The sequence below is a fragment of the Phoenix dactylifera genome, unplaced genomic scaffold (genome assembly GCF_009389715.1).
Source record: "Phoenix dactylifera cultivar Barhee BC4 unplaced genomic scaffold, palm_55x_up_171113_PBpolish2nd_filt_p 000861F, whole genome shotgun sequence".
Classification (NCBI taxonomy): Eukaryota; Viridiplantae; Streptophyta; class Magnoliopsida; order Arecales; family Arecaceae; genus Phoenix; species Phoenix dactylifera.
The window spans coordinates 70,379-95,596 of NW_024068224.1; the positions used below are offsets into that span (position 1 = coordinate 70,379).

Here is a 25,218-nt window from a genome sequence, read left to right on the forward strand (position 1 = left end):
GCTGATACATACACAAATAACACAACATCAGGGTTAAATCCATCCACTGTAAAATCTTCTACCCCACTATCATTTCTTCACATGTGTCCCTATATTCCTAAGTTTTTTTTTTTTTTGAATAACACATCATTAGTGTTAGATCCAACCGCCCATAAGATTTTCTACTCCACTCTCATTTCTTCACATGTGTCCCTATATTCCTAAGTTTTTTTTTAATTTATTATTATATTTATTATGATTCTGTTATAATGTCCCTAGTGATCTTTAACCTATGCTCTGATACCAATAAATCTGTCACGCCCCGAACCCGGGGCCCGGGGCGCGAGCAGACGCCGCGCACCTGCAGGGCGGACCCCGCAGGCACGCAAGGCAGATGAATCAGATTCCACATCAATAGCTAAACAAAGATAAATTCCAACTTTCAATTCAAATGTCCATATATACATAAGTCAAAAGAAAAAGTCAATATCTACTAGCTAACTACATCATGATCACTCCACCCCGTAATCCCCATAGTCACATATCATTACCTGTAAAAAATGTAAATAGTAGGAGTGAGCTAACAGCTCAGTAGGCAACATCATGCAATAAAGTCGTCATATAACATGTCATGATGCATATAAAAAGCAGCTAAAACTCATGAATCCAAAAATTCACACTACAATCCGTAAACCCGATCCGAGACTCAAAATAACTCCACCGCATGACTACGGCCACATCACCTAGTGGCATGGTTACACCGAAGTGCCAATACAACTCTCCGAAGAGCCGCTCCACTGAGCCAACGCACCATTGTGCCGCACCCCTTGGTGCCAAACTCACGCTCCACTGAGCCGCTCCGAAAAGCAAAACGCACCCCTGTGCCGCCACTATTCTATCACCGGTGGTCGCGGTGTCGGAACTAGTTCCTCAGTACAAGTCGACAGGGCCAACGTATCATCCCATTGGCGGGGCCTAGACTATAGTCACGCGGATTTTAAAAATCAATAATCAACTTTCCAAATCAAGTCATGATCATACTCCCAATAGTAAAGTACATAACAGTTTATTAAATTAAATACTTAATTTTAATTCTAATACATAATGCCAATAATAATCATAACATCCATATATGCAAGATACATGTTAAAATTCTACTTTAAAGCAATAAGTCACCTACCTGGGTTCGCTCAAAAATTCCTGCCACAGATATCACGAACCCCTGGTTAAACATAAATATTAATTATTTAATTAATTTTGAAACATAATTTAAACTAATTCCAACCCCTTAAATTTCTAAGTTCAAAGATCCAAGAATGGGTCCCCAAAATCAAGCATAGACCCTAAGAATAAATAGACTAAATCCCAAAAATCAGAATCCTTTAACCCAAAACCAATTGTGGCCCAACACAGATTAGGCCCAACTGAACCAAACCAGATTACAGGTCCAGATCAGATCTCGGGCCCAAACCAACCCAGCCCACAGATCCAATCAGGCCCAACTCAGCCCAAAAACAGTTTCCTAGCCCAACCCAAACCAGGTCTGATCAGACCATAACAAAACCCATTCATGAAATAGGTGGAACCGGTTCACAATATAAACCCGGTTCAAGATCTGGTTCCCAAATAAAGCACGGATTCCAAAGCGAGGAAAAACACCCAGGCCGAATAAAGAAGAAGAAGAAGAAGAAGAAGAGAAGAAGAAGAAGAAGAAGAGGGAAAGGAAAAAGGGGGGGGTGGCTGGTGGCTCCGGTCGGCCCTCGGCGGCGGCGCTCGGCCCGCCGCCGTCGGCCATCCCACTGTCACAAGCCGAGCGGAGGAAGAAGAAGAGAAGAAGGAGAGGAAGAAAGGGAGGAAAGAGAGGGAGACCGGGGCTGGAAGCCCGGCCCCCGTTCACCCACCTCCGGCCGAACTCGTTTCGGCCGAATTGACCCCGGCCGGCCACCGTCGGCCGGCCGAATTCCATTAAAAATTTTCCAAAAACAGGGGATGAAAACCGGTTGTCATCCCTCTTTTCTCTCCCCTTAAATCTCCAAAAAAAAACAATAAATAGATTGCCTTTCTCACCTCTAGTCGTCGGCGTGGTTCCCCGGCGGCGATGGCGGCTCCGGTAGCGGCGGCGGCTCCGGCGGCGGCAGCGGCTCTCAAGGAAGGGGAAAGAGAAGGAATGGGGCTCTCAGAGAAGAGAAAGAGAGAGAGAGAGAGAGATAGAGAGGGAGAGAGAAGAGGGGAAGAGGGAAGAGGGAAGAGGGGGGGGGTGTGCGGAGATCCCGCTGGCCGTTCGGCCGGCGTGGTCTTCGTGGGGAGACCACGAAGAGAAAACTGAAGTCGGCATCCATTGCCGACTTCAGTTCTTTGGGCCCAATAACGGGCCCAAATTCAGATCCTTACACCTTGCCTCTGAGAGCTCTAACGGCCGGATCGATGGTGAAACATTTGAGAAATCCTGATGGAAAATTTGAATTTTTATGGCTCTATTCAAGGATCCTCAAGGTGGATTGCTTGAGAGGGACTTAGGGGTCTGTTTTATTGTTGAAATTGAAGGTTTAGAAGGGAGGACCAATAGATGGAATCGGCGAGATGGACTCTGGTTAGGAGTCCTCTTCCTTGTTCACATGCAGGCCATATGAGCTCGGCTCAAGATGGGCCGGTGAGCCCAATTAATGTGTGGGTCGGGTGCCCACAACTTCTATATATCGCCTTTGAAACTAAATACGGCTTCTTTAATTTCCTCCAAGGTAAAACGGGTTGTCAGGCTACTCAGATCCGGCTAAAGTGAGGAGTAGAGACTGACCCAGTCAAACTCAACAGGTGAATCCGGTGGTTTATCAAAAAATCCTTTGAAGAAGTCAGAGAACATCTTTTTGATACCTTGGGAGTTAGAGACTTTAGTTCTATACCAAACAACTGTAGTAATCCAATTAACCTTTTTGTGATAGGATGCAATCTTATGGAAGAAAGCGGTGATGCTATTACTTTTCTGCCAACCATCTGATTTTAGCTCTCTGCTTCCAATATATTTCTTCTACTCTCTGAATCCTCTCTCAGTGGATGAAAGATTTTGCTCTTCTTCTTTGTAATCCAGTTCCTATATCTGTTTAAGAAGGCATTATTTATTGATCCTTGTTGAGGCTTTAACTTTTGATGCCCATGATTTTAATGCAGTTCCAATCGCCCTAAGTTTTAAAACAAGGTTGATGGCTGCATCCCTCAATTCATCAATGGATGTCCATGCTCTAACAACCACATCTTGAATGCTCTTTTGACACAACCAACTTCTGTCGAATCTGAAGATACCTTTGGAGCGATGATGATTGGAAAGAGAGAGTCAGATAGGAGCATGATCTGCTGGCATAGATCATCCCGTTCAATAGAAATTAAAAATCTGTCCAATTTAGCCATGATCTGTTCAGGTCTTCGATTGCTCCCCATGAATTCCTCCCTTTGAGGGGGAGATGAATGAGGCGATCAACTCTAATGAAGGAGATAAAAGCTTTGGATATTTTGAGAGCCCGAGGATTCCCATTCCTTACATGTACCTTATAAGTGGCACTGAAATCACCGCCAATAATCCAAGGTCCTTTGAAAGTAACTCTGATTTGCTTGAGATCATAGTTAGTAGGCCCATGCACAACAGTGAAGCACCAAGGCTCGTTAAGTATTTTGTCCTTCCATAATACGGTAAAGGAGAACCTTCGGATTTCTCTCCTCAACATTTCAAATATAGCACTGTTCCAACCAAGAAGTCACCCTCCTATCGTATCATCCCTATCTCTAGATATCCATTAATTTAACAGACCACTCCAGACCGACCATACAAGAAAAGATGAGGGGTTCTTCAACGACCATAACTATGAGGCTCTGTGCAGGTGTGTATTTAGTCTCATATCAATTATTTGCTAGCTAGATCTTAAGTACTCATACAGGATTAAGGAACCCAAATAATATCTTCCAGTTAGCTTTTTTTTTTTTTTTTTTGGTGAGATTTTGAGTTGACATCAGGTTGTACAATAATACAAAGAAGAAAACTACCATTTGAACTTCAAATTTAATATATATATATTCAACTGGCACGATACAAATGAATGGATGAAATCGATCCATACTTAGTAATGCTTGGGGTATTGATACAACTTATTGCTGATGAGAACTTTGAACTCCAGCTGACATTGAAATATTATGAAGCTTCAAAGCAATCCACTGGAATATGGCACTCCAGTCTGAGGCAACCAGTTATCCCCCAGAATAAAGTTGCTCACCGTGAAATTGCTCGCATCGGTGCTATTGATCACATGAAGTCCCGGCCATGTAACACGATTGCTGGTGTCTGAGCCAGGGCCAGTATTGTTGAACTCCGCGTAGTACAGAGTGCTCAGTGCAAAGTCTCCATCCCATGGCATCCAACCCCGGGGGTCAATTGAGCTATCCATGAATGACTCCATGATCACCGTCCTTGAGTAATTCTTCCATGGCCTACCAAGGTATGTGATCGTCGACCCGCTATCGGCGGCAAGGTCGGCTGCTGCACGAATGTTGCAGTCCTGGACGGTAGTCCCGGTGTTCTGGTTCGGGTCGGTCCGGCCTTGGGCTGTGATGGTGTTGCTCTGGCCTTGCATGGGCAGCCTAGAATATATGTTGCAGTTCTGGAACACAACAGCTGCGTTGCCAAATATGTAGTCTACTGTGCCATAGATGTCACATTCTCTGTAGAATTGCCTCATGGAATGAGTGTAAAGGGTGTCTTGGTAGCCTTCAAAGCTGCAGCTGTAGAAGGTGGAGAGATCGGCGCCGTTCCGGACGGCGACTGCTTGGTGTTTGATGGCACCGGCCGTGTTTTGGAAGGTCATGTTTATGGCCACAAATGCTTGTCCAACAACAGCTGCAGCCCACATAAATTAATCAAATAGATCAGGTTTCGTATCCCAAGTGGGGACGCCAAGATTAAGGTAAAAGGATTAGAAACTCTTTTTTTAAAAAAAAAAACATGATCTGTCAGATTGATCCTAGTGTGAAATTTATTAATTATTTTCATTCGAGAAATGATTATTGGCTTAGTCTTTGGAGTGTTTTGACTTGTGATTAGTGCTGAAGTAACTGTGGAGAACATTTCCTACGTTAAACTAGTCAAAAGTGCTGAGTTGCTAACTTTCCACTTCCTACGCTTTTTGCCCTTAAACACATGGCACGTGAAGTTGCGAGTTGGACGTATGTCACACGTGGTCGATTTATAGGTCAAGCAAGCGACCTTAATTGGTTTTAGCGATCATGCATGGTTAAGGTAGAAGATAGTAATTAATTTTAGTCATATCGCGGTAAGATGCACAACTATCGAGTTATATGTTACATGGTTTTGTTCAGAGAAATCAAAGTACTTGAATGGGATTTTTTTATGGTAGACTTCTGAACTTTAGAATTTTATACCATCATGGACGGCTACCATAGTATCCATCTCGGAGACAGACAGCTTTTCATCTCATCCACAACGTGTCGTGTATTGCGCTGAAAAATATCAGAACATATTTTTGAGATAAATGAGAGCCGTCCTTTTTTGAGATGGATAATATAGTGGCAAAAATCTAAACCTCAAGAGAATCGGACCTCTAACAGTACTAGATTAAGATGATGTCTCACTGCCACGTTGTTTGACACCTAGTTGTTGATCAAGAATAACGCCTAGTTCGGAGTCAATGTTAAGAGCGAAAAGACTTCAAAAATCACCGAAAACCAAGAGCTAAAGCCAAAAATTCACTGTCGAAAGTTTGGACTTCCGGTGACCATTATAGTAAGAACAAACTTACCTAAGGTTGCCGAGTTGAAGGTCGTCCACCCATCAACAACGCTATGGTTGCCGGTGACCACCGTCTGGTTAATCCCATCTCCGATCATCATCAAATACTTCTTCTTCTTCGAAATCACCACGTACTCTTCATAGACTCCAGCATCCACGTATATCAGGTAGTAACCGCTGCTTCCATCCAAGTTATCAGGAGCCGAATCCACGGCGTCACCAATGGTGGTAAAGTTCCCACTCCCATCCTGGCTTACCACCACAATGTCATTAACCAAGACGGCGTCCGTCGCCTGGAGAAGCCTCCGGCCGGTCCTGCCCTCAAAGAGCTCTCGGCTGGGGTTCGACATTTTCAACGGTAAGCTCCCGTCCCGGCCGATCTCGACTTCATGGAACAATAAGCTCCTCCCTCGGAGGAGCCGGGAATTCGGGACTCTTGAAGGGACGAAGGCATGGTGGAACTTGGTCTTCTTGTTTTTTGGGACCCAAGCCTTGGTGAAGAGAGCTAACGAGACACCGTAGAGCTTGGTTCCATTGGAGAGGGGAACGGTGAGGCCATTTTTGACGGACCATGCCGAGGCGGTGGCCTGGATGCCATCGAGGCAGGTCTGCTGGTTAGTGAGGAGGGCTGAGAGGAAAGTTTGAAGCTTGTCAGCCTGAGGGTCGAGCAGGTTATTAGTGGAGTTCAATGTAACACCGGCGGAGGTCAAGAAGTCGATGTTGAGCTGAGATAAAAGTTGGCAGTCTTCCAGTGCTCGGATGGCGGTCTGGGAGAGGGTGGAGGGGCGAGCGAGATAGCGGTTGATCAAATTTAAATACTTCTGGGCATTCAAGAGCGATTTGGCGAGGGAGAAGCGGCCATAAGTGTAGAGGTTTTGGACGCCTCGCGGCGGGAGGACCGACTTGCAGAAGTTCGGGTCAGGTGTGGAGTTGCATGCGGTTGTCGGGGTGACGGGGGCCAATGGTGGGGTGTCGGCGAGGGAGGGAGTGAAGAAGAAGAAGAAGGAGGAGGAGAAGAGGAGAAGAAGAGCAATGGTGTTGGAATTCATGACCTTAGATGGATTGGAGGTTAAAGACTTTTGTTTGGAATGAGGGTGGTAAGGGTCAGGGGATCTTATACATATATATATATATATATATATATAGATGAAGAGGCTTTGAGAGGTTCCATTGTCCTTCTATCATTTTTTTATTTTATGTTTTCTAATGCAAGTTAGGGTCAAGATGGGTGACTTGAGAGATCCAAAGCGCGTGGAAGGAAGACGCTTGTGGAAACGTTGGAGCAACGACAGGGAATACAAAGCTGGCACTAGATTTATTAACAAGTGGGTGATGGGCAAAGGACCGGGGGCTGTGCTCTACTGCTCTTGGGATAGCGATGAACCAGGAAGCAAGTCGTGGGGGAAATTTCAAATGTTTGGCAGGCTGGATATTTGGAAAGGATTGTCAAAAGGAATGATCTTTATTTTTAGTTGGGGTAGTAAGGCTTAATGCGCGGTAGTGTCTTTAGAATTTGAAGAACCGTAAAAGATGGGCCAGGTTTGGCAAGTAACATATTTGTTTATTCGATTTGTGGGGGAAGTTGTGGAGTGTCCCAACATATATTTATTTGTTTTGTCCAATGGAGAGGAGGCATATGTTTGATAGATGGATAGAGTTTGTACCATCTAGAAGTTTGTAGCGGATTTGGGATTAGACCAAATCCGGGAATTGGAGTCAGCTTACATGACGAATTAGCTATGATTTAGAGTGGTGGTTGGGAGTGGCATTAATCTGTTAATGAAAATATCTGCTGAAAAGGCAGCAAAATTATGATAGTTTAGGAGAATTGAAGGTCTCCTCCATGCTTTCCGCACTCTATTGAGGAAACTAAAGGAGGGGAAAGTTCGCTCCTCCAATTGGACGAGGTTATTTACTGAAAATATGGATGATGGTTCTTCGAGTATTTGATAAAGTATATTTTAATTTTTTTGTTTTTTTTGTTTTCCTAAAAATAATAAAAATTGTCAAGAAAATAGCTTGGAGAAGGGTCTTACAATTTCTTCTTTTTTTTTAAATAAAAGGGTCTTATAATTTTCACCATTGAATCAAGGCTATCTTGGATTGTTATTGAATTGTGTGCTTTAATTTAGTAGATTTTGTTGAAATTCAAGAATTTTGAATGCATAAACTATATACAATGTACTGGAGGTAAAGATATTAATTCTAAGTTTGCAGGCAGATTTTGTTGAATCTAGCTCTAAATAGTCACAGCCTTAACTTGAGTGAAATTCCGAGATTCCATCCTCTTGTCAATCTAGCTCGACTTGTGTCAAGTTTGAAAGGTTAGATTTGATTTTTCCTTACTTCATTTTTATTAGAACGAATCACGGTTCTTCGAGTTCGATTACCTTGGGTCTAATTTTGTGCATGATCCATAATAATCTGTCCATCCAACATTCCTTTGGTTGCCTCTCCATTCTAATTGAATGCATGTCACCAATGAACAATTAATTATTTATTTCCACTAGAATATTTAAATTAACGATCATTTCCAGCCTAATCCAAGTTTATATATTCTAAATCCTGAGAATTAGTAAGGATGAATTTCGATGAAAGCCTGCCTGCTGGTGGTGGTAGTGCTGGAGTGGCATTTGTGATTAGACACCACGGCTCCAGGCTGATTGTTGCGAAGGGATGTCGTTTTTTCGAGGCTTCAGTATTTGGGACGAAGCTCAGGGCAGCATGGAAGGAGCTCTCCTATACAAGACCTGTGCTAGAGGTTGGTTGTATCATCCTGGAGAGAGACTCAGCCTTATTGATTGAGCGCTTATGGGAAGAGGGTGGGAGGAGGCAGAGCACCCCCTTCTAGGCGACACACGATGGATGTTGCAAGAGTGTCGTACTATCTAGGTCAGGCATGTTCTTCGGGAGGCAAACCAAGTTGTTGATTGGGTCGCCTCATATGCTGCTCATCATTTCGGAGAATTCCTCTGGACTCAGCAGTTTTCTGTTTCCTTTGCTTTGTATAGTCTTCTTGCTAATGATGTAGCTAACTGTGCTCATGCAAGAGCACTATGAGCAACCGATGTACTAAAAAAAATAGAAAACTGATGTTATATGGCAGAATGACCACCGACATCATATTAGGATCGCGACTCATCTTAAATTAAGAAATTAATATCAAATCGAAGCCACTCTCGATGTCAAACCTCACGAGAACATTACATTATAAGTCCACTATAGATAGAAAGCAACTAAAAATTGTTTGTTCGTATGCTTGACTTTGACATAAGTGCACAAAAACAGATTGTCCATTGTTGTCATCTCTAGGCTTAGTAACTAATGGCAGGCACAGAAACGCGGTTTCTCTATTAATTGATCCAACTGGTAGGAAGAAACTAGGAAGACGTGCATGTGATAATATTTCATGGAGATAATTCCCTCTCTCTCTCTCTCTCTCTCTCCCTCTCTCCCTCTCCGAGGTTTTACTTGCATGTTTTCCGACATGCTTTGGTCGCGAGGTGGGAGGGGCTTCTTTTATCCTTCCTTCCTCAATATTAAAAGAAAGAGCTTTAGCCAAAAAAGGGCTTTAGCCGTGAGAGTAGGGAGGACATGGAACCCGGCCGGTGCAAGTCTTTCCAAACCAGACAAACAAATCATTCCTTCTCCGGGTCCCTCCCAAATAATGAGGTTAGGCCATTAGGACTCGGTAGTTTTATGCATCAGATTCGAAGGATTTGGAATGGAGACTAATGGAGTCAAAACGGAGAAGGAAAGAAGTGCAGCTGGTATTGGAAATCATTGGAGGCTGAACGCGGTTGGTGGTGTTGACGGTGCTCGTCAGCAAGTTGGTTGTTGGTGTTTTAATGCGAACTCAAGCGATGGCAGCTACAGCCTACACGAGTCGAGCCCGCTGTCAGAATTTGACCAGGACTGCGTGATCCATTTGCCTAACCTTGGAATGGAGGCGAAGACGACTTTCTGACCGGGTAGGCTAAATCATTTTAAGCTCTTGACACGATAATTTCCTGCAGCAATCTGGTTCTCAAACAAAAAAAAAATCATGCAGCGATTTTCTTTTTTTTTTTTTATGTATAAACAACTTTCATGTCGTAGGTTTTTTTTTGTAATATGCCATTTCCTGATATGATATTAGTAGATTGGAGCATCAACATTCCAGACATTGTTTAATAGGAGGAAGATGAGCTTAAGTTTTTGAGAAATACTCTATAGAGCCAGCATAGCGACATGTTATGTATGGTACGTAAACCTATCTTATTTGATAGCCGTCCATCCCTTGATGGTGATTTTGAAGCATGGCACGCATACCCCAAAGGATCCATGCTTGGATATCAAAACTGGAATTAGTAGGATGATTTGATTGATTGTGAAAGTTGCCGGCCTAGTGAACCCTAATTCCACCAAACAGATTGATGCAGGACGGAAGTACGGATTGAAATACAGAGAGAAAGAGGAGAAGAAGAGGGGAAGAAGAAGGGAAGGAGGAGAAGAGGAGGAGGAAGAAGAAGACCAATTTTCATTCATTAATTCATTAAAAAAATAACAAATGCATGCCCTATATATATATAGGGCCACCAAATAACAAATAAGTCCCAACAAGAAAAACAATTCGAAAGAGGTCCTCACAAGACAATATGCAGACTAATCCTATCCACATAAAATAAATAATAATAAAAGAAAAACATCAATCAATCCAGCCACAATGAAAGTGGCTGGACCGTCTTCCTGCGACAACCATAATCCCGCAAAATAATCAGTCCAGTATTCGTGTCCGCACCAACTCCCCCCGGGTAAGAAGAAGTCGACCCCGACGAATGACTCTGGTAGTACTCCAAAAGATCTGGGTCAATGCGCTGTAACTCCGCACGGGTAATCCATGTAGTATCAGACTCCGGGCGTCCTCGCCAACGAACCAGAAAACGCTGAACACCCCCATCACTGGTAGAAACAGTCTGCTCATCTAAAATGGCATCAATATGTTCTTTTTGTGCTGGTGGTAAAGCTAGATTGGTCGGGAATGGGATGGAATCAAGAAGAGGAGTATCATCAAGCTCAAGTGATGGCGGAGCGAAAGGATCAGTAGGAATAGAAAGGGGGCCCTTGTAAGCAACCAAATCCTCAATATTAAAAGTGGAGCTAATACCAAAATCAGAGGGAAGATCAAGAACGTAAGCATTAGTACCCACGCGTTGCAATACCCGAAAGGGCCCAGCACTACGAGCCTGCAGTTTCTTGACGGTTCCAGATGGAAACCGCTCAGGCCGAATACGTATCATCACATAATCTCCAGTTTGAAATGATTTATCTCGCTTATGAGAATCAGCTTGTAGCTTATATTGAGCATTACTCATATGAATGCGCTTGCTAATTTCCTGATGCAGATTATGAATGTGCTGTGCAAATGCATGTGCAGACTCAGAAATGCGAATATGGGGGGACATAGGTAGGAGATCTACAGGTTTGCGAGCTTTATAACCATGGACCACTTCGAATGGACTCATCCCGATAGATCTATTGACTGACGAATTATATGCAAATTGGGCGACAGGCAGAATAGAATCCCAGTTACGATTGTGATCCCCGACTAGACTACGCAGAAGGTTACCTAGACTTCGGTTGACGACTTCGGTTTGGCCATCGGTTTGAGGATGATAAGCCGTAGAAAATTTAAGTTTGGTGCCAACCAGATGCCACAAGGTTTTCCAAAAATAGCTCATGAAACGGACATCCCTATCGGAGACAATGGTTTTTGGTAAACCGTATAACTTAACAATCTCATCAAAAAATATCTTGGCTACTCGAGAGGCATCAGAAGTTTTGGAACAAGGAAGGAAGTGGGCCATTTTAGAAAAACGATCCACAACCACAAAAATGGAGTCATGTTTCCGAAATGTGCGAGGAAGGCCGAGTACGAAGTCGATACTAAGGTCAAGGCAAGGGCGATCTGGGACAGGTAACGGAGTGTATAGGCCAGTATTTTGTTTTTTGTGCTTAGCTAGTTGACATGTGCGACACTGTCCCACAATTTTAGCAACATCCCGTTTCAAACTTGGCCAAAAAAATTGACGTTCAACTTCTTCTATGGTCTTATCACGGCCAAAATGTCCAGAGAGACCACCGGCATGTACTTCCCATATCAAGAAATCGCGCACGGAAGTGCGCGGAATGCAGAGCTTGGAAGCTTTGAACAAGTACCCGTCTTGTAGATAAACACCATCAATCAAAGGTCCTTGTCCATCAGCAAGGGCATTATAAAATTGGCCAAAATCTGGGCAAGACAAGTAATCCAGCTTAAGTCTATCAAAACCGGTGATGGAAACAGACATGGCGGACAACAGAGTTACTCGACGACTTAACGCATCAGCCGCTTTGTTCGCAGCACCAGACATATGCTTGAGGACAAAAGTGTAATCCTGGAGGAACTGAACCCACTTGGCATGTCGATGATTAAGTTTTTTCTGGGAATTAAGAAAACGAAGTGCTTCATGGTCAGAATAGAGAACAAATTCATTAGGAAGGAGATAATGTCGCCAATACCGTAGGGCCTGGACTATGGCATAAAATTCTTTGTCATAGGTGGAATATCTTTGTCTAGCCTCATTCAGCTTTTTACTAAAATAGGCTATAGGATGACGTTCTTGACTAAGCACACCACCTATTCCTAAGCCAGATGCATCACATTCCACCTCAAAAACTTTGTTAAAATCAGGGAGTCGCATAACTGGCGCTTCCGTCATTTTTGTCTTAATGTCATTAAATGCTTTAGCGGCTGCGCGTGTCCACTGAAAGTCACCTCGTTTAAGACAATCAGTGATAGGTGACATAAGTGTACTGAAGCCCTTAATAAAATGACGGTAAAATGTGGCCAGGCCGTGAAAACTACGGATGTCAGTAATATTCTTAGGTTCAGGCCATTCAACAATTGCGGTGATTTTCGCAGGATCAGCAGATAAACCCTCAGAAGAGACTATATACCCTAAGAAGTTTACGTGAGTAGTGAAAAATGAACACTTCTTAAGGTTAGCATAGAGGCTCTCGTTGCGTAAAGTCGTACAAACTTGCCTTAAATGGCCTAAATGTTGCTCCTTAGTTTGACTATAAATAAGGATATCGTCAAAGTACACGACTAAAAATTTGCCCATAAAAGGTCGGAGTACTTGAGTCATCACTCGCATAAATGTACTTGGAGCGTTTGAGAGGCCGAAAGGCATTACCAGCCACTCATAGAGGCCATCTTTTGTCTTGAAGGCTGTATTCCATTCATCTCCTGGACGAATCCGGATTTGATGGTAGCCACTTTTTAAGTCAATCTTGGAGAAAATCGAGGCACCTGCCATCATATCCAGCATATCGTCGAGCCGGGGAATAGGAAAACGGTATTTGACCGTGATTCTATTAATAGCCCGACTGTCTACACACATTCGCCAAGTCCCATCCTTTTTTGGAGTAAGAAGGGCAGGTACGGCATAAGGACTAAGACTCTCTCGAATAAATCCCTTTTGTAGAAGCTCGTTAATTTGCTTTAGGAGCTCTGCATGATCAGAAGGGTTCATCCGATAATGGGGCAGGTTAGGAAGGGTAGCTCCCGGGACTAGATCAATGGCATGCTGAATATCACGCAAAGGGGGTAAATGATCTGGAAGGTCTTCAGGAAAAACTTCTGTGAATTCCTCGAGAATAGCGAGGGATTCAGCCGATAATGTGCTTTTAAGATGTGGCTGAAGTTCTTTAACTAGCAGGGCAAACACCGGAGAGTCCTTAAAGACGTTCCTCTCAAATTCCGTGGGGTTAAGGATATGCAGTTCCTTCCCCTTTGAGTTACTCTTGTCCGTACTCTTATTTAACGTTTTGGGCCGTAAAGGATTAAGCTTAATCTTTTTACCCTGGAATACAAAGGAGCAAGAGTTAGTTCGACCGTAGATGGTGACGTCGAGATCGAACAACCAAGGCCTACCTAATATCAGATGACCTACGTCCATTGGGAGTACGTCACACCAGACAGTGTCTTTATAAGAGAGGATTTGAATAGGTACAAGACACCGTTCCTTAATGTGAATGGACGACGTGTCGATCCAGGAGACCTTATAAGGTTGAGGTTGGGACACAGGAGTCAGACCCAAGCGGGCGACAATGCTGGAAGATATCGCATTAATGCAGCTCCCGCTATCAATGATGACTTTACAATCTTTTTCGCCGCATTTAATGTAAGTGTGAAAAATTGAGGTTCGTCTCCAGTCATCGGTCTCTTTAGGCTGGGTAATTGCACACCTTACTACATTCAGAGTGGATTGATCAGGTTCGTGGGCAATTTTCTGGGGGTTAGGTCGGAGACAGCCTAAAAATTGTGATTCTTCCTCAGTTTCGTCTTCGACATCGTGAATATCATCTAAATTAGGCTCATAAATTTGTTCCTCCAAATTATCTATGTCATCCTTCTGTTCATGTGTGTCAATAACTAGGGTCGGATTTGCACATTGGGAGGCAATATGACCAAACCCTTGGCATTTAAAGCACTGAATTCGTGAGCTTGATTTTGGAGGTTCACCTAAAATTCCTTTGCCTTTAATATCTCGGTTTTGGATAGGTGGAGAAGAAAAGGGTTTGGGAGGGACAGAACCGACTGGGGGTCTGGGTCCAGATGGTTGGGCACTAGTGGGGACCCGCCTGGTGTCAGGGCGCCTAGCAAACATAGATTTGGAGAATTGTTCATAATTTTGCACAAATGTATAGGCTTGGTCTAAGGTGGACACTTCACGAAGGACAAGTTCTTTCCTAAGCTCATCATTTAGACCTCGTCGAAATCGACTCAAAATCATACGTTCATCTTCAGCCACATTACTACGCATCATAAATTCATCAAATTGGGCGATGTATTCAGTAGCTGTGCGACTACCTTGTCTTAAATTGTTCCATCGATCTAAGAGGTCAGATTGATAACTTAATGGAAGGTATTTTTCTTTTAATTTTTCTTTCATCTCTACCCAATCGGTAATAGCAGGTTGATGTCTCCTGGCTAACAGTTGTTCGGTGTTTTGCCAAAACAACTTAGCTCGACCAAGGAGTTTCATTCTAGCGAAGCGGACCTTTTTCTCCTCCGACAGATTGTACCACTCAAAGAAGTGATCCATTTCGTGTAGCCAATCGGAGAAGACCTTCGGATCAAGACGACCATCGAAAGTGGGGGCTTCAATCCTAATGCCTCGCATTACATCTTCATCAGGGTCACGAGGCTCTCTAGATTCTACGGTATGTCGGTGACCTCTATCAACAGGAGGAATGGGACCAGGTCCTCTAGGGCGAGGGTAGGCATAATGGTGACCTGGAACAGACCTATGATCAAAGTTGCCCTGCCGAACCGAACCTTGTTGTTCTAGGATTTGTTCTAGGGTATCGTCCTCATCAAGATCCGGTAAATGGGGAGTACTAACCTTTTGGGATTCAATAACCCTTTGAAGTGAAGCCTCAATTGAATCGAGTCGAGCATTAACCTGGGTGGACATTGTGGTTAGGTCATGAATTTGGGCGTTGTTTGCTTGGACTTGGGCATTCGTATTTTGGACTTGAATATTAGTTTTTTGAACTTGGGCATTAGTGTTTTGGACTTGATCATTAGTGTCGTGGATAGCTTTTAATAGGGCTTCAATTTTGGAATCCATGTCTAGGGGAAACTCAAGATGAGATGCGACACGACCACTACGTAGATGCATAAAATGAATGACCAAATATATGAGCCGACCAACTATAAAGGTTCCTAAGTAGACCTAATGCATGAAATGAATTCACAATTGCAAAGTAAATGCTCAATATAAACTAAAACTACTCCCTAGCAAATAGTTATTGCAAACTGGAAATTAATATAATACGCAGGTCAACAAGTAGCTGCAAACAAGTAGTACCAAGTTCTCGGACTATGCAAGGTGTCACGGAGCCATATATGTCTTCTCGATTTGATCTAGCTCCACAGTTAATATTAAAGAAATGTGACCACTAGGGTGTCTGGTTGTTTTGTGGATGTATGTGGTTGCATGTGTCGGAATATGTGGAACGAATCACCAAGCACAAAATTTGATAATTAATGCCAACTTAAATGAACAAATGTAACCTGCGGGGAGGGGAAACAGAGTTGACCCAAACCAGATAGTGGCCTGTGCTTGCAGAAGACGTCCGAGCTGAGATGATGCTGGGAAGAAGGTCACGGCGTTGCAGGGCCCGGTGGAGGTGGTCGGAGCAACTGATGGCAGGGACGGTGGAGCGGTCTGTGGTGATGGCTGTCAGAGCCGACAGTGGTGGTGCAGCAGTCGACGGCGGCGCGGCGGTGAGAGCAACCCGGCGGCGCGGCAGTGCGGCAGCAACTAGCAGGCGGCGGCGCGGCGGCGACTAACAGCGGCGAGCGGCGGCACGGAAGAGCGGGGGCGGCGCGCGGCGCGATTGGGCACGCAGCAGAGATAGCAGCGGCTGTGGAAACGGGAGGGAGTGCAGATAGCAGTGGAAGGCAGAAGTCGGTGGTGGTGGGAGGGCGTAGGGAGTGGTGGTGGGTGGTGGACTCGGGCGGGCCGATGACTGCCGGCGGAGTATCACCACTGAGGCAGAGGAAAGAGACGGGAAGTATGATGATGCAGAAGAGCAACCCGGCGGCGGCGACGGCAACGCGGCGGCGCGGCGGTGAGAATAACCCGGCGGCGCGGCGGTGCGGCAGCAGCTAGCAGCGGCAAGCGGCGGTACGGAAGAGGCGTGGGCGGCGCGCGGCGCGGTGGTGCAAGCAGCGGAGATGGCAGCGGCGGTGGGACAAGGGCGGTGGCGCAGAGAGCAGTGGAAGGCCGCGGGAATGTTGGGGGTGGGACGGTGTGGGGGCTGGTGTGGGGCGGCGGGAGGCGGTGATCGGGGATGAAGAAGAAGACCGGGAGAATAAAGAAAAGGGGAAAAAGAGGAATAAAGCGTGGCACGTGCGTGACTTACGCGTCACGTGCAGCGTGTTTTTTTTTTTTTTTTTTTTTTTTTTTTGATAACCCAAATGGATTCGGGTTATCGGGTTAACAGGCCTAACCCGTTAAGATAGTCCGATCCGCAATATTGAAATTTGAATTTTGAATTGGTTCGGGCTAACGGGTTATGGGTTAACGGGTCGAAATCTTACCCGTACTGTGGATCGTCTCCCACCTTCGACCGTCCGTCCGCTTCCGCCGGATCTCGCCTGATTTGCGGCGGTGGTTGCGGGGAGGTGTTGCGCCGGCGGAAGAGGGTGCTGGTGCGGCAGTGATCGAGGCGGCGACGTCCTTCACTTGGATCCGGCCACGGTCGGTGGCAGCAAAAGGCTTTCGAGACCTCCGGGAAGCACGGCGGCGACCGAAGGCGAATCGACGGCGATCGAAGGTAAATCGGCGGCGCGGCGAAACGGTGGCGGTGGATGATGCTTTCACAGTGATAGGAGGCCGGCTTATTCGCCTCCCGGGCTGCCTTGGGGGTTTCCGGCGACCGAGCCTGCGTGAGATCCGACAGAGGAGGACGGCCAAGAAAGGAAGAGAGCGTCGGAGGCAGCGGCGGAGGAAAATGAAGGCGGCGACGGCGTCTTGCGAAGGAGCTCTGTGGATCGACGCCGGGTAGCAGCCGACCGACGGGAGGGTTTCACTTCTTTTCTCTTCACAGCGGGTGAGGTGATGAATAGGGAAGAGAATAATGAAGAAATGGAGTGACCCTTCTTCTTCGGGATGCGTGCCGTGCGACGACTTTCCGTGCGTTCCGGCGTTTGCGGTGCAAATGATCTAGCAAAATACAGGTGAGGAAAAGGCCGAAAAGGAATCGGCGGGGGTCCGTCCATAAACCGGATCCTTCGACTTCAGCAACAGAGGCAAAGTCAGCCCTACTCTGATACCAAAGCTGATGCAGGACGGAAGTACGGATTGAAATACAGAGAGAAAGAGGAGAAGAAGAGGGGAAGAAGAAGGGAAGGAGGAGAAGAGGAGGAGGAAGAAGAAGACCAATTTTCATTCATTAATTCATTAAAAAAATAACAAATGCATGCCCTATATATATATAGGGCCACCAAATAACAAATAAGTCCCAACAAGAAAAACAATTCGAAAGAGGTCCTCACAAGACAATATGCAGACTAATCCTATCCACATAAAATAAATAATAATAAAAGAAAAACATCAATCAATCCAGCCACAATGAAAGTGGCTGGACCGTCTTCCTGCGACAACCATAATCCCGCAAAATAATCAGTCCAGTATTCGTGTCCGCACCACAGATGAATCAAATCTTCCACCGGGCATGGTCAAACCACATCACTTATCTAACTTCTCCAGGCTAGACCTCAGGCTGTAGGCCAGGCCGCCTCCGAGCCCGAATCTGGACTTCATATTTGGGCCTGGTCTAGGCTCGGGCTGGACCTTGGCCAGGCTACATGTCTACACAAGCCTGGGCCTAGCCTATATAGCCTGACCCAAACTCGGCCTGGCCCCACTTCAAGCCTTACATGGGAAGTAGAAGAGAGGGGAATAGATCTCTATCCATGTTTAGTTAGCGGGATCAGGTTGTAGCACCTGACTAGGACCATGTTTGCCGAGCTATGGTACTGCACGGTACATACAGAAATTGCAGTTCGGATTGGGTCCGTGGGTAGGATATTAGCCATATAGCCCCCCGGAATATGTGCTTGTTCGCATGAAAATTAACACATAGCTTGGGGTGGTTTATGTATGATGAGTGTTAGATGAGCCTTTGAAAGAAGTCATTCACATTTGGCTGACTATATATGTTGTGGGAATAAAGGATCTCGGACTTAATCCCACATCGACTGAATAGTGAAAAGGTCTGTGCCTTAAATGGACGGCTCGATTACCCTTCCCTCAGGAGATGCTTTTTAAAGGGCAAAACTGTGAGGGGAGTAAGCTGCCCACGACACGCGTCGCGCGATATGTACGCACTTCCCCAAAACGGACAATACCTTCTGTGGGGATGCAGTCTTTTTTTCCTATTCCAATTCGGTGGGGGCTAAGGTCCCCCCGACCTCAACAATATATAACCTTTAAGCACAAACAATGGTTGGAACCTTTAAAATTTCTAATAAGGTATAGGACCCAGGAGTGACATGGCCATTTTTGATACAAACCAAACCCTGCCAAAATGAGGGATATAAACTACAACATCTTCAAACAATCAGAAACACATGCTTCATAGATGGGAGAAAAAAGAAACATAAATATCTACCTGATTAAATCAGCTGTGAAAGTCACACCAGTTGCCGGCACCCATGACAATCCGTCGATGAACCGCCGCACCGTAAAGAAGCTGGCCAGCGACGCGTCACGTATGACATGATAACCAGGCCACCGGACTCGCCCACTAAGAGCAGCACCTGGCCCATAGTTCATATACTCCCCGTACCAGAGAGTGTTCAGTCCAAAATTCCCGGCCCACTCCAACCAGCCTGCCGGCTGCACCTGTGAGCTCAGGAATGACTGCATGAACACAGTCCTCGAGTATGGCTTCCATGGTCGGCCGAGGTACGTGGGGTACGTAGCATGTACGAAGCTGTTGTGGATCGAGAAGCCCGTTTTCTGGTTCGGATCCTTTCGGCCTTGGGCGGTGATGGTGATCTTCTGGTAGGGCAATGGCTTTCTGGTGTAGATGTTGCAATGCTGAAGCACAACAAGGCCATTGCCAAATATGAAGTCAATAGTGCCATAGATGTTGCAGTCGCGGTAGAATTGGCGGAGGGAGTGGGCATAGAGAGTGTCCTGGTAGCCCTCGATGCTGCATCGGAAGAAGGCCGAGCGGTCCGAGCCAACCCGGAGGGCGACTGCTTGGTGGTTCTGCGGCCCGGCGGTGTTGCGGAAGGTTATGTCCCTTGCAACAAACCCCTGGCCGGAGACAGCTGCACAGATTCATAAATTATAGCCGTTAGCCTGCAAAAGATATCTTGGTTCCACTAAAGTTGGCGGATTTGGCAAATTGGGCTCGGTGGGCTCCCTGATTAATGGGTTGGGTTTTCATACCAAAGAGGCATTACCAATAGGGCCCATCGAACCCGCTGAAAGAGATTATGAGGAAAAGAAAAGGTGAAGATAGAATAAAAAATTATACAGCAGGGGATGGCATAACAAAATAGGTACTATTTGTAACGGAGGTTATGTCGTTTGTTTTTTTTTTTTTCAATATCCTATTCATTCTGTAAAACTTTGGAAAATATTGGATGGGAGTATGCGACCAAGAATGAATACGCAGAAATTCATTACTGCGAGCTGAGCATATGCGTAAGCATTCTTTTTTTTATTTGTTATCAAATTTTGAGGCCTAAAACTGATTTTTAACGGTTAAACCATATTGAAAACCGGCTGATAAAATCCATGCATATGGAATGGACTGCATGGAGAACAGAATTGCATCAAAAAAATATAACATGTTTTTCTACATCCATGATTTTCTTTCGCATGCAACTATATATGCATATAAAGACGAAAAAAATAGCAAGGCGTATTAAACGGAAGCATAAAATGATGTTGGCAGCCACCCTCGGATATGGAAATAAAATCAGATCTACATTCCAACTTGCTTTGACTGAACCAATTGATGGGGTTGAGTCATTTAGCAGGTCTTATAATTTGGTGGACATCTTGGTTGATCCAAGGAAGCCCAACCATTTGCACCGCAATCCCAAATTAATTAGCTTAAGCCCACATTATTCCAATACCTCAATCACAAGCAAAGTAGGTTTATTTTATATATACAAAGGACAAACTTTTGTCAATCTAAAGAAGAATGGAACGAGCCACTCACCGAAGGTAGCAGTCCTGAAAGTAGTCCACCCTTGCATGAAATTCCTACCTCCTGTGATCACCGTCTGGCCCATTCCATCCCCAACGAGCATAATATTGGTCTTCTTCTTCTTCAATTCCACGTTCTCTTTATACTCCCCCTTCTTCACATAAATAACGTACCTCTTCGGACTCTGGCTTGGTGCTTGGTTTACTGCCTCGTTGATTGATCGGAACCTACCGCTGCCATCCAAGGCCACCACTGCATCCACATGCATCGTCTTTGGATCTGCACGCGTTAGCTCTTCTCCAATTTCGATCCATGGCGGCAATTCTAGATTCTGACTACTGTCACTAATATTTTTAATTGGTACATGGGGTATTATACTACGCATTCTCTTGTGCATCATGAGCAGATTGCTAAGAAGCTGTGACACTTCTGTCAAGCTCCCCTTGATGTAATGCTTGAGCCGACCATCAGTGCCCTCAAAGCCCTCCAAGCACGTATCCTGGTTGCCAAGCGCGGCGCTAAGCCATGCACGTAGATTCTCTTCATGATTCATGCTGCTGGTCTCTGACTCAATCCAACTCATTTCAGCCAAGGACCAGCCAAGTTCATCTACTGAGTAGCCGAGAAGCTCCACGCAGTCATGGATCGCCATCTCCTCGCGAAGGCTCTCAGAGAACGCAGCGAGCCCCAATGTGGTGTCAATTGCTCGTACCACCTCATCGATCGTTCCCTTGAGCGCGCCGTGGAGGATCGAGAAGGGACCAGTACCGAGCCCCGCCCGATGGCATTCGGCGTGGATGCGCGAGGTGCAAGCCTCATGGCTTGTGGTGTTGAAGCAAGCTTGGTGTACCAAGGATTCTTCGAAGGCATCTGCTGCTTCTTGAGGGAAAGAGGTATGGTTTGAGAGTGCATCAAGGGCGGGAAGGAAGAGGAGGAGGAGAAGGACAATGTTATTCGCCAATGCCATTGGAAAAATATGATATTGAAACTATAATAGCCAGCGCTCTTTTATAGAGGTTCCTTTTTCTGTTCCTCAGGAGGGTATAGTTTGCATTGGAAGAAAGGTGTCTTTTTCCCTTTATACTTTTCTTTCTGCTCGCTCTATATTAATGCCAACTTATTCTGCGAGGCCTAGGTTTTGTGGCTTTGATCCACCACAGGATGCCACAGACTTTAGGATGTAATCCTTTTGAGCCTTCAGATATCATAAGGCATGACATCTAAAATCCTTTTGTGTTGGTGTGTTATTCCTTATTTTGCTTCAGATGGTTAATTTAGGGATTCTCTCACTGTAACATACGCAGACATCTTTAGGCCATAAGCCTATTGGATTAGCAAAAGTGCTTTAGTGTTGGTTAATTTTTTCATGATGCTAGATGTAAAAATATATATAGTTTGAGAAAAGACATCTGGTGCAGCTTTATCTCCGTCGAAAAATATAAATTTGCACCTATATTATACGTTCAAAAGCAAAACCAAAGGAAATCGTTTCGATTACGCACTTCTATTCCTCTTATATTATGGAAAGTGTCGACCATTCTTTACAATCGTAATGACCTTAATAATTTTTCGCCAAACTATTACTGGTGGGCTCCAAGGTGCCGCCATGGGCTTAACGAACAAATTCCCGTTAGAGGGCATATCATGATGGTTCAGCTATCTTAAGTCAGATCAAATGAAGACGTCATTACGACTAATGACTGTTGGAGAGTCAAATGGGTTCTCAGATTAGGGAAGTAAGATGAGAGAATAAAGAGATTAAGATGAGATTAGGCCTAATGAGAAATAAAGAGAAGTAAGATGAGAGAATAACTTAAGCCGGCGCCTCATGATGGACATTCCTTGCGTCCAGGGAAGGGCTGAAGCATGCTTCACGTACGTCTTATTTTATTCTTTCCGCGGAGTCATATGGCGTTATGCAAAGCTCGTGATAGCACTCTCTAGATTGACAAAGTTTGCTACATTTGATAGATCTTAATGTTTTTAGAGTATATGTCAAAAGATCATAGATGTCCACAGAATAGTTCTTATAAGCTACATTATCGCTAAAACTAGCAAATATTAGTGAAGCAATATCCTGAAGAAAAAAAAATCCTATTCCTATTGTTATTATTGAAGGAAAATATTTTGTGTATCTCCTAAGGATTCGGATTTTTGCGAGATGCCAGTGGTAAAATGCATGGCAAAGCCCTTCATGAACCACTTACCCTAGAGTGTAGTGCACAAATCTGGTTCGACGCTCATTTGAGGTAGACTAAGGGTACTCTTATATTTATCTAACTGCTACGATGATGCTTCATTAGGTAGATTGATCATGTATAAAATATTTGCAAATTTGTATCATGTAATGAAGGATATGCTTCAAGGCAAGACTGATGAATGCACCAAGCCAAGTGCAAATGCTCCTGTCATGTATTTTAAATACGCTCCTAACTCGCTAAATATTTATCTTAGCTGGTTAATACTCTCTCTCTCTCTCTCTCTCTCTTAAAAGAAGAAAAATCAAATTCAACTCTGTATAGTAACATTCCTATTGTGGGCTCGTTTGGTTCGCGGGAAGTATTTTCCCTTCTAGGAATATGATTCCTGGGAATCAGATTCCTAGGAAGAGGATACCTAGGAAAGCACTTTTGGCATGTTTGGTTAACCATGGAAAAGTGACAAATTTCCAAAGTGCTTATGTTTGGTTGACCATCCACTTTCCTAGGAAAGTTATGTATAATTCCTATTATGCCCTTAATAAAAATTAGGTCTTTAATGCCTCTTTAATGCTTCTTTAATGCTGAAGGGTCTTTTTGGGAAAAAATAAAAAAGGAGTGATTCCCACCTCATGGGAAAGTAACTTTCCCATGTTTCTCATGGGAAAGACTTTCCCATGAAATGTGGGAATCATATTCCCATGGGATACAACTTTCCCATCTCTCTCCTTTGAAAACTCCAACCAAATAAGAGGCATTTCATTACTTTTCCGTTGACCACACTTTTCCCCCTCCCTTTCCTGCGAACCAAACGAGCCCTGTATTTTTCTAACGTAAAAGGAGTTTTCTCTCGACTAGAAGCGGCAGCCAAATAGCCACAGTCATATTTCTTGATTTTTAAAAATAATGTGAATCACTGATTTGCTGGATTTTTTTTTATATTACTAAAAATGAACATGATAAAAAGATATTTCTAATTTTAAAATAATAAAATATATTTTTATAAAAAAAAACAAGAAGATTTAACTAGGTTGTCATCTTTGAGATGAGGACATATATATCTATCCTTCTGAATATCCAATTGTAGCCATTTCCTTGTGCCCCCCTAAATAGCATGGACGGGTTGTCCAGCAACACCACAACAAGCACAAGGAGATCTTACTAAAGACTCATCGATGAAAAGGGGAGGGGAAAAATTGTAGTCAGCAAAAAAAATAGAGAAATACCTCATATTTGATTGGAGTTTTCAAAAGATAGATAAGCAAATAGAATTTTCATAAAAATAAGATTTCACATTTTATGAAAAAGAAAAATTTATATGGGATATGGAAAAGTCTAATTTCCGCCGACTGGGAATTGAAATTAATTTTTTTTTCATAAGTGCCTTTAAGTTTCTAGAGCAAGATCTTTTTCTTTATTAAGAGTATAATAACTTTTTGAGAAAATTAGATGCTCAAGCAAACATAAATCATTTTGAAATATGCCACTTTCTCATAATCAACCAAATATATAAAAAATATTTTTTTAGATATCATATATTTAAGTATCAGTTTTCTTAAAAAAATATTTTAGTAAAAGAAAAAAATCCACAAACCAAATGAGTCCTAGATGGGCCAAGCTCCTGAAACGTTGCTTGGCAATCCAGTAGGCCTGGTTTAAGAAACCGAAACAACCTTAAGTCAGTCTCATTTGTACTTGGTGTGGCCAATAGAAGTATTGTGCATTTTTCCCATGCAATCTTAATTAATGCTCCGATTGAGAGGACTGCATGTTCTCAACCAAACAGAACAAAACAAAGAAAATACGACATAAGACGTTAGGATCATACTTTCAGCCAGAGAGAATGCGATTGGCAGTATGCAAACCACACCAAACCTACGCGATAAGTGAACTTCGATTCCTCTCCGTCTCTCAGGCCAACGTGCCCCTGGAAAGCAAAGCCCTCAAACCAAAATAAAGCAATACCTTCTCTTTTTACCACAAAAAAAAAAAAAAAAACCTTCTTCGCCTGCGACCATCAACCCCTATAATAAATTAAAGATGATGCAAAAAATTGCAATAGTTGATTAAGTAGTTGTAGTAGTTGATTTTCCTGATTGTGTCAAAATATTAAAGTATTATTTAAATAGGGTTACATGATATTCATAATCTATAATAGTTATTGTAGCAAATAATACTAATAACTAAACAATGATCATTAATTAAATGTATGTGGGATGTATGCATATAAAGTTATACATTAGATATCAGGATTCTTCAAAACCATGATAAATGGTTGTTCATTTGTTGGTATGTGTAAAATAGGAAAAGACGAACCAAAAAATGTCTGCTCTCATGTGACACCAAAGATTACCAAACGATCTGAAATATATGAAATATGGTAGGCAGAGACATTGCCTTTTGGCCCATACATATTTATAGAAAGATAAATGGAGCTGCAGACTGGGTGGCTTTTTTTGTGGCCAATCATTTTAGAAAAAAATT

At 43.8% G+C, this 25,218-nt stretch overlaps 2 protein-coding genes across 2 annotated transcripts; both read right to left on the bottom strand.

The window, feature by feature from the left end:
• Positions 1 to 4,020: 4,020 nt before the first annotated feature.
• LOC103711415 (pectinesterase-like) lies at positions 4,021 to 6,864 on the bottom strand. The gene is made up of 2 exons (XM_008797548.4): positions 5,778 to 6,864; positions 4,021 to 4,858 (listed from the first exon to the last, which is right to left on the bottom strand). The coding sequence occupies exons 1-2, from the start codon at positions 6,814 to 6,816 to the stop codon at positions 4,167 to 4,169; spliced, it is 1,731 nt and encodes a 576-aa protein (XP_008795770.2). The 5' UTR covers positions 6,817 to 6,864; the 3' UTR covers positions 4,021 to 4,166.
• Positions 6,865 to 18,807: 11,943 nt separating this feature from the next.
• LOC103711451 (putative pectinesterase/pectinesterase inhibitor 22) lies at positions 18,808 to 21,503 on the bottom strand. The gene is made up of 2 exons (XM_008797590.4): positions 20,549 to 21,503; positions 18,808 to 19,646 (listed from the first exon to the last, which is right to left on the bottom strand). The coding sequence occupies exons 1-2, from the start codon at positions 21,501 to 21,503 to the stop codon at positions 18,976 to 18,978; spliced, it is 1,626 nt and encodes a 541-aa protein (XP_008795812.2). The 3' UTR covers positions 18,808 to 18,975.
• Between the last annotated feature and the right edge of the window lie 3,715 nt (positions 21,504 to 25,218).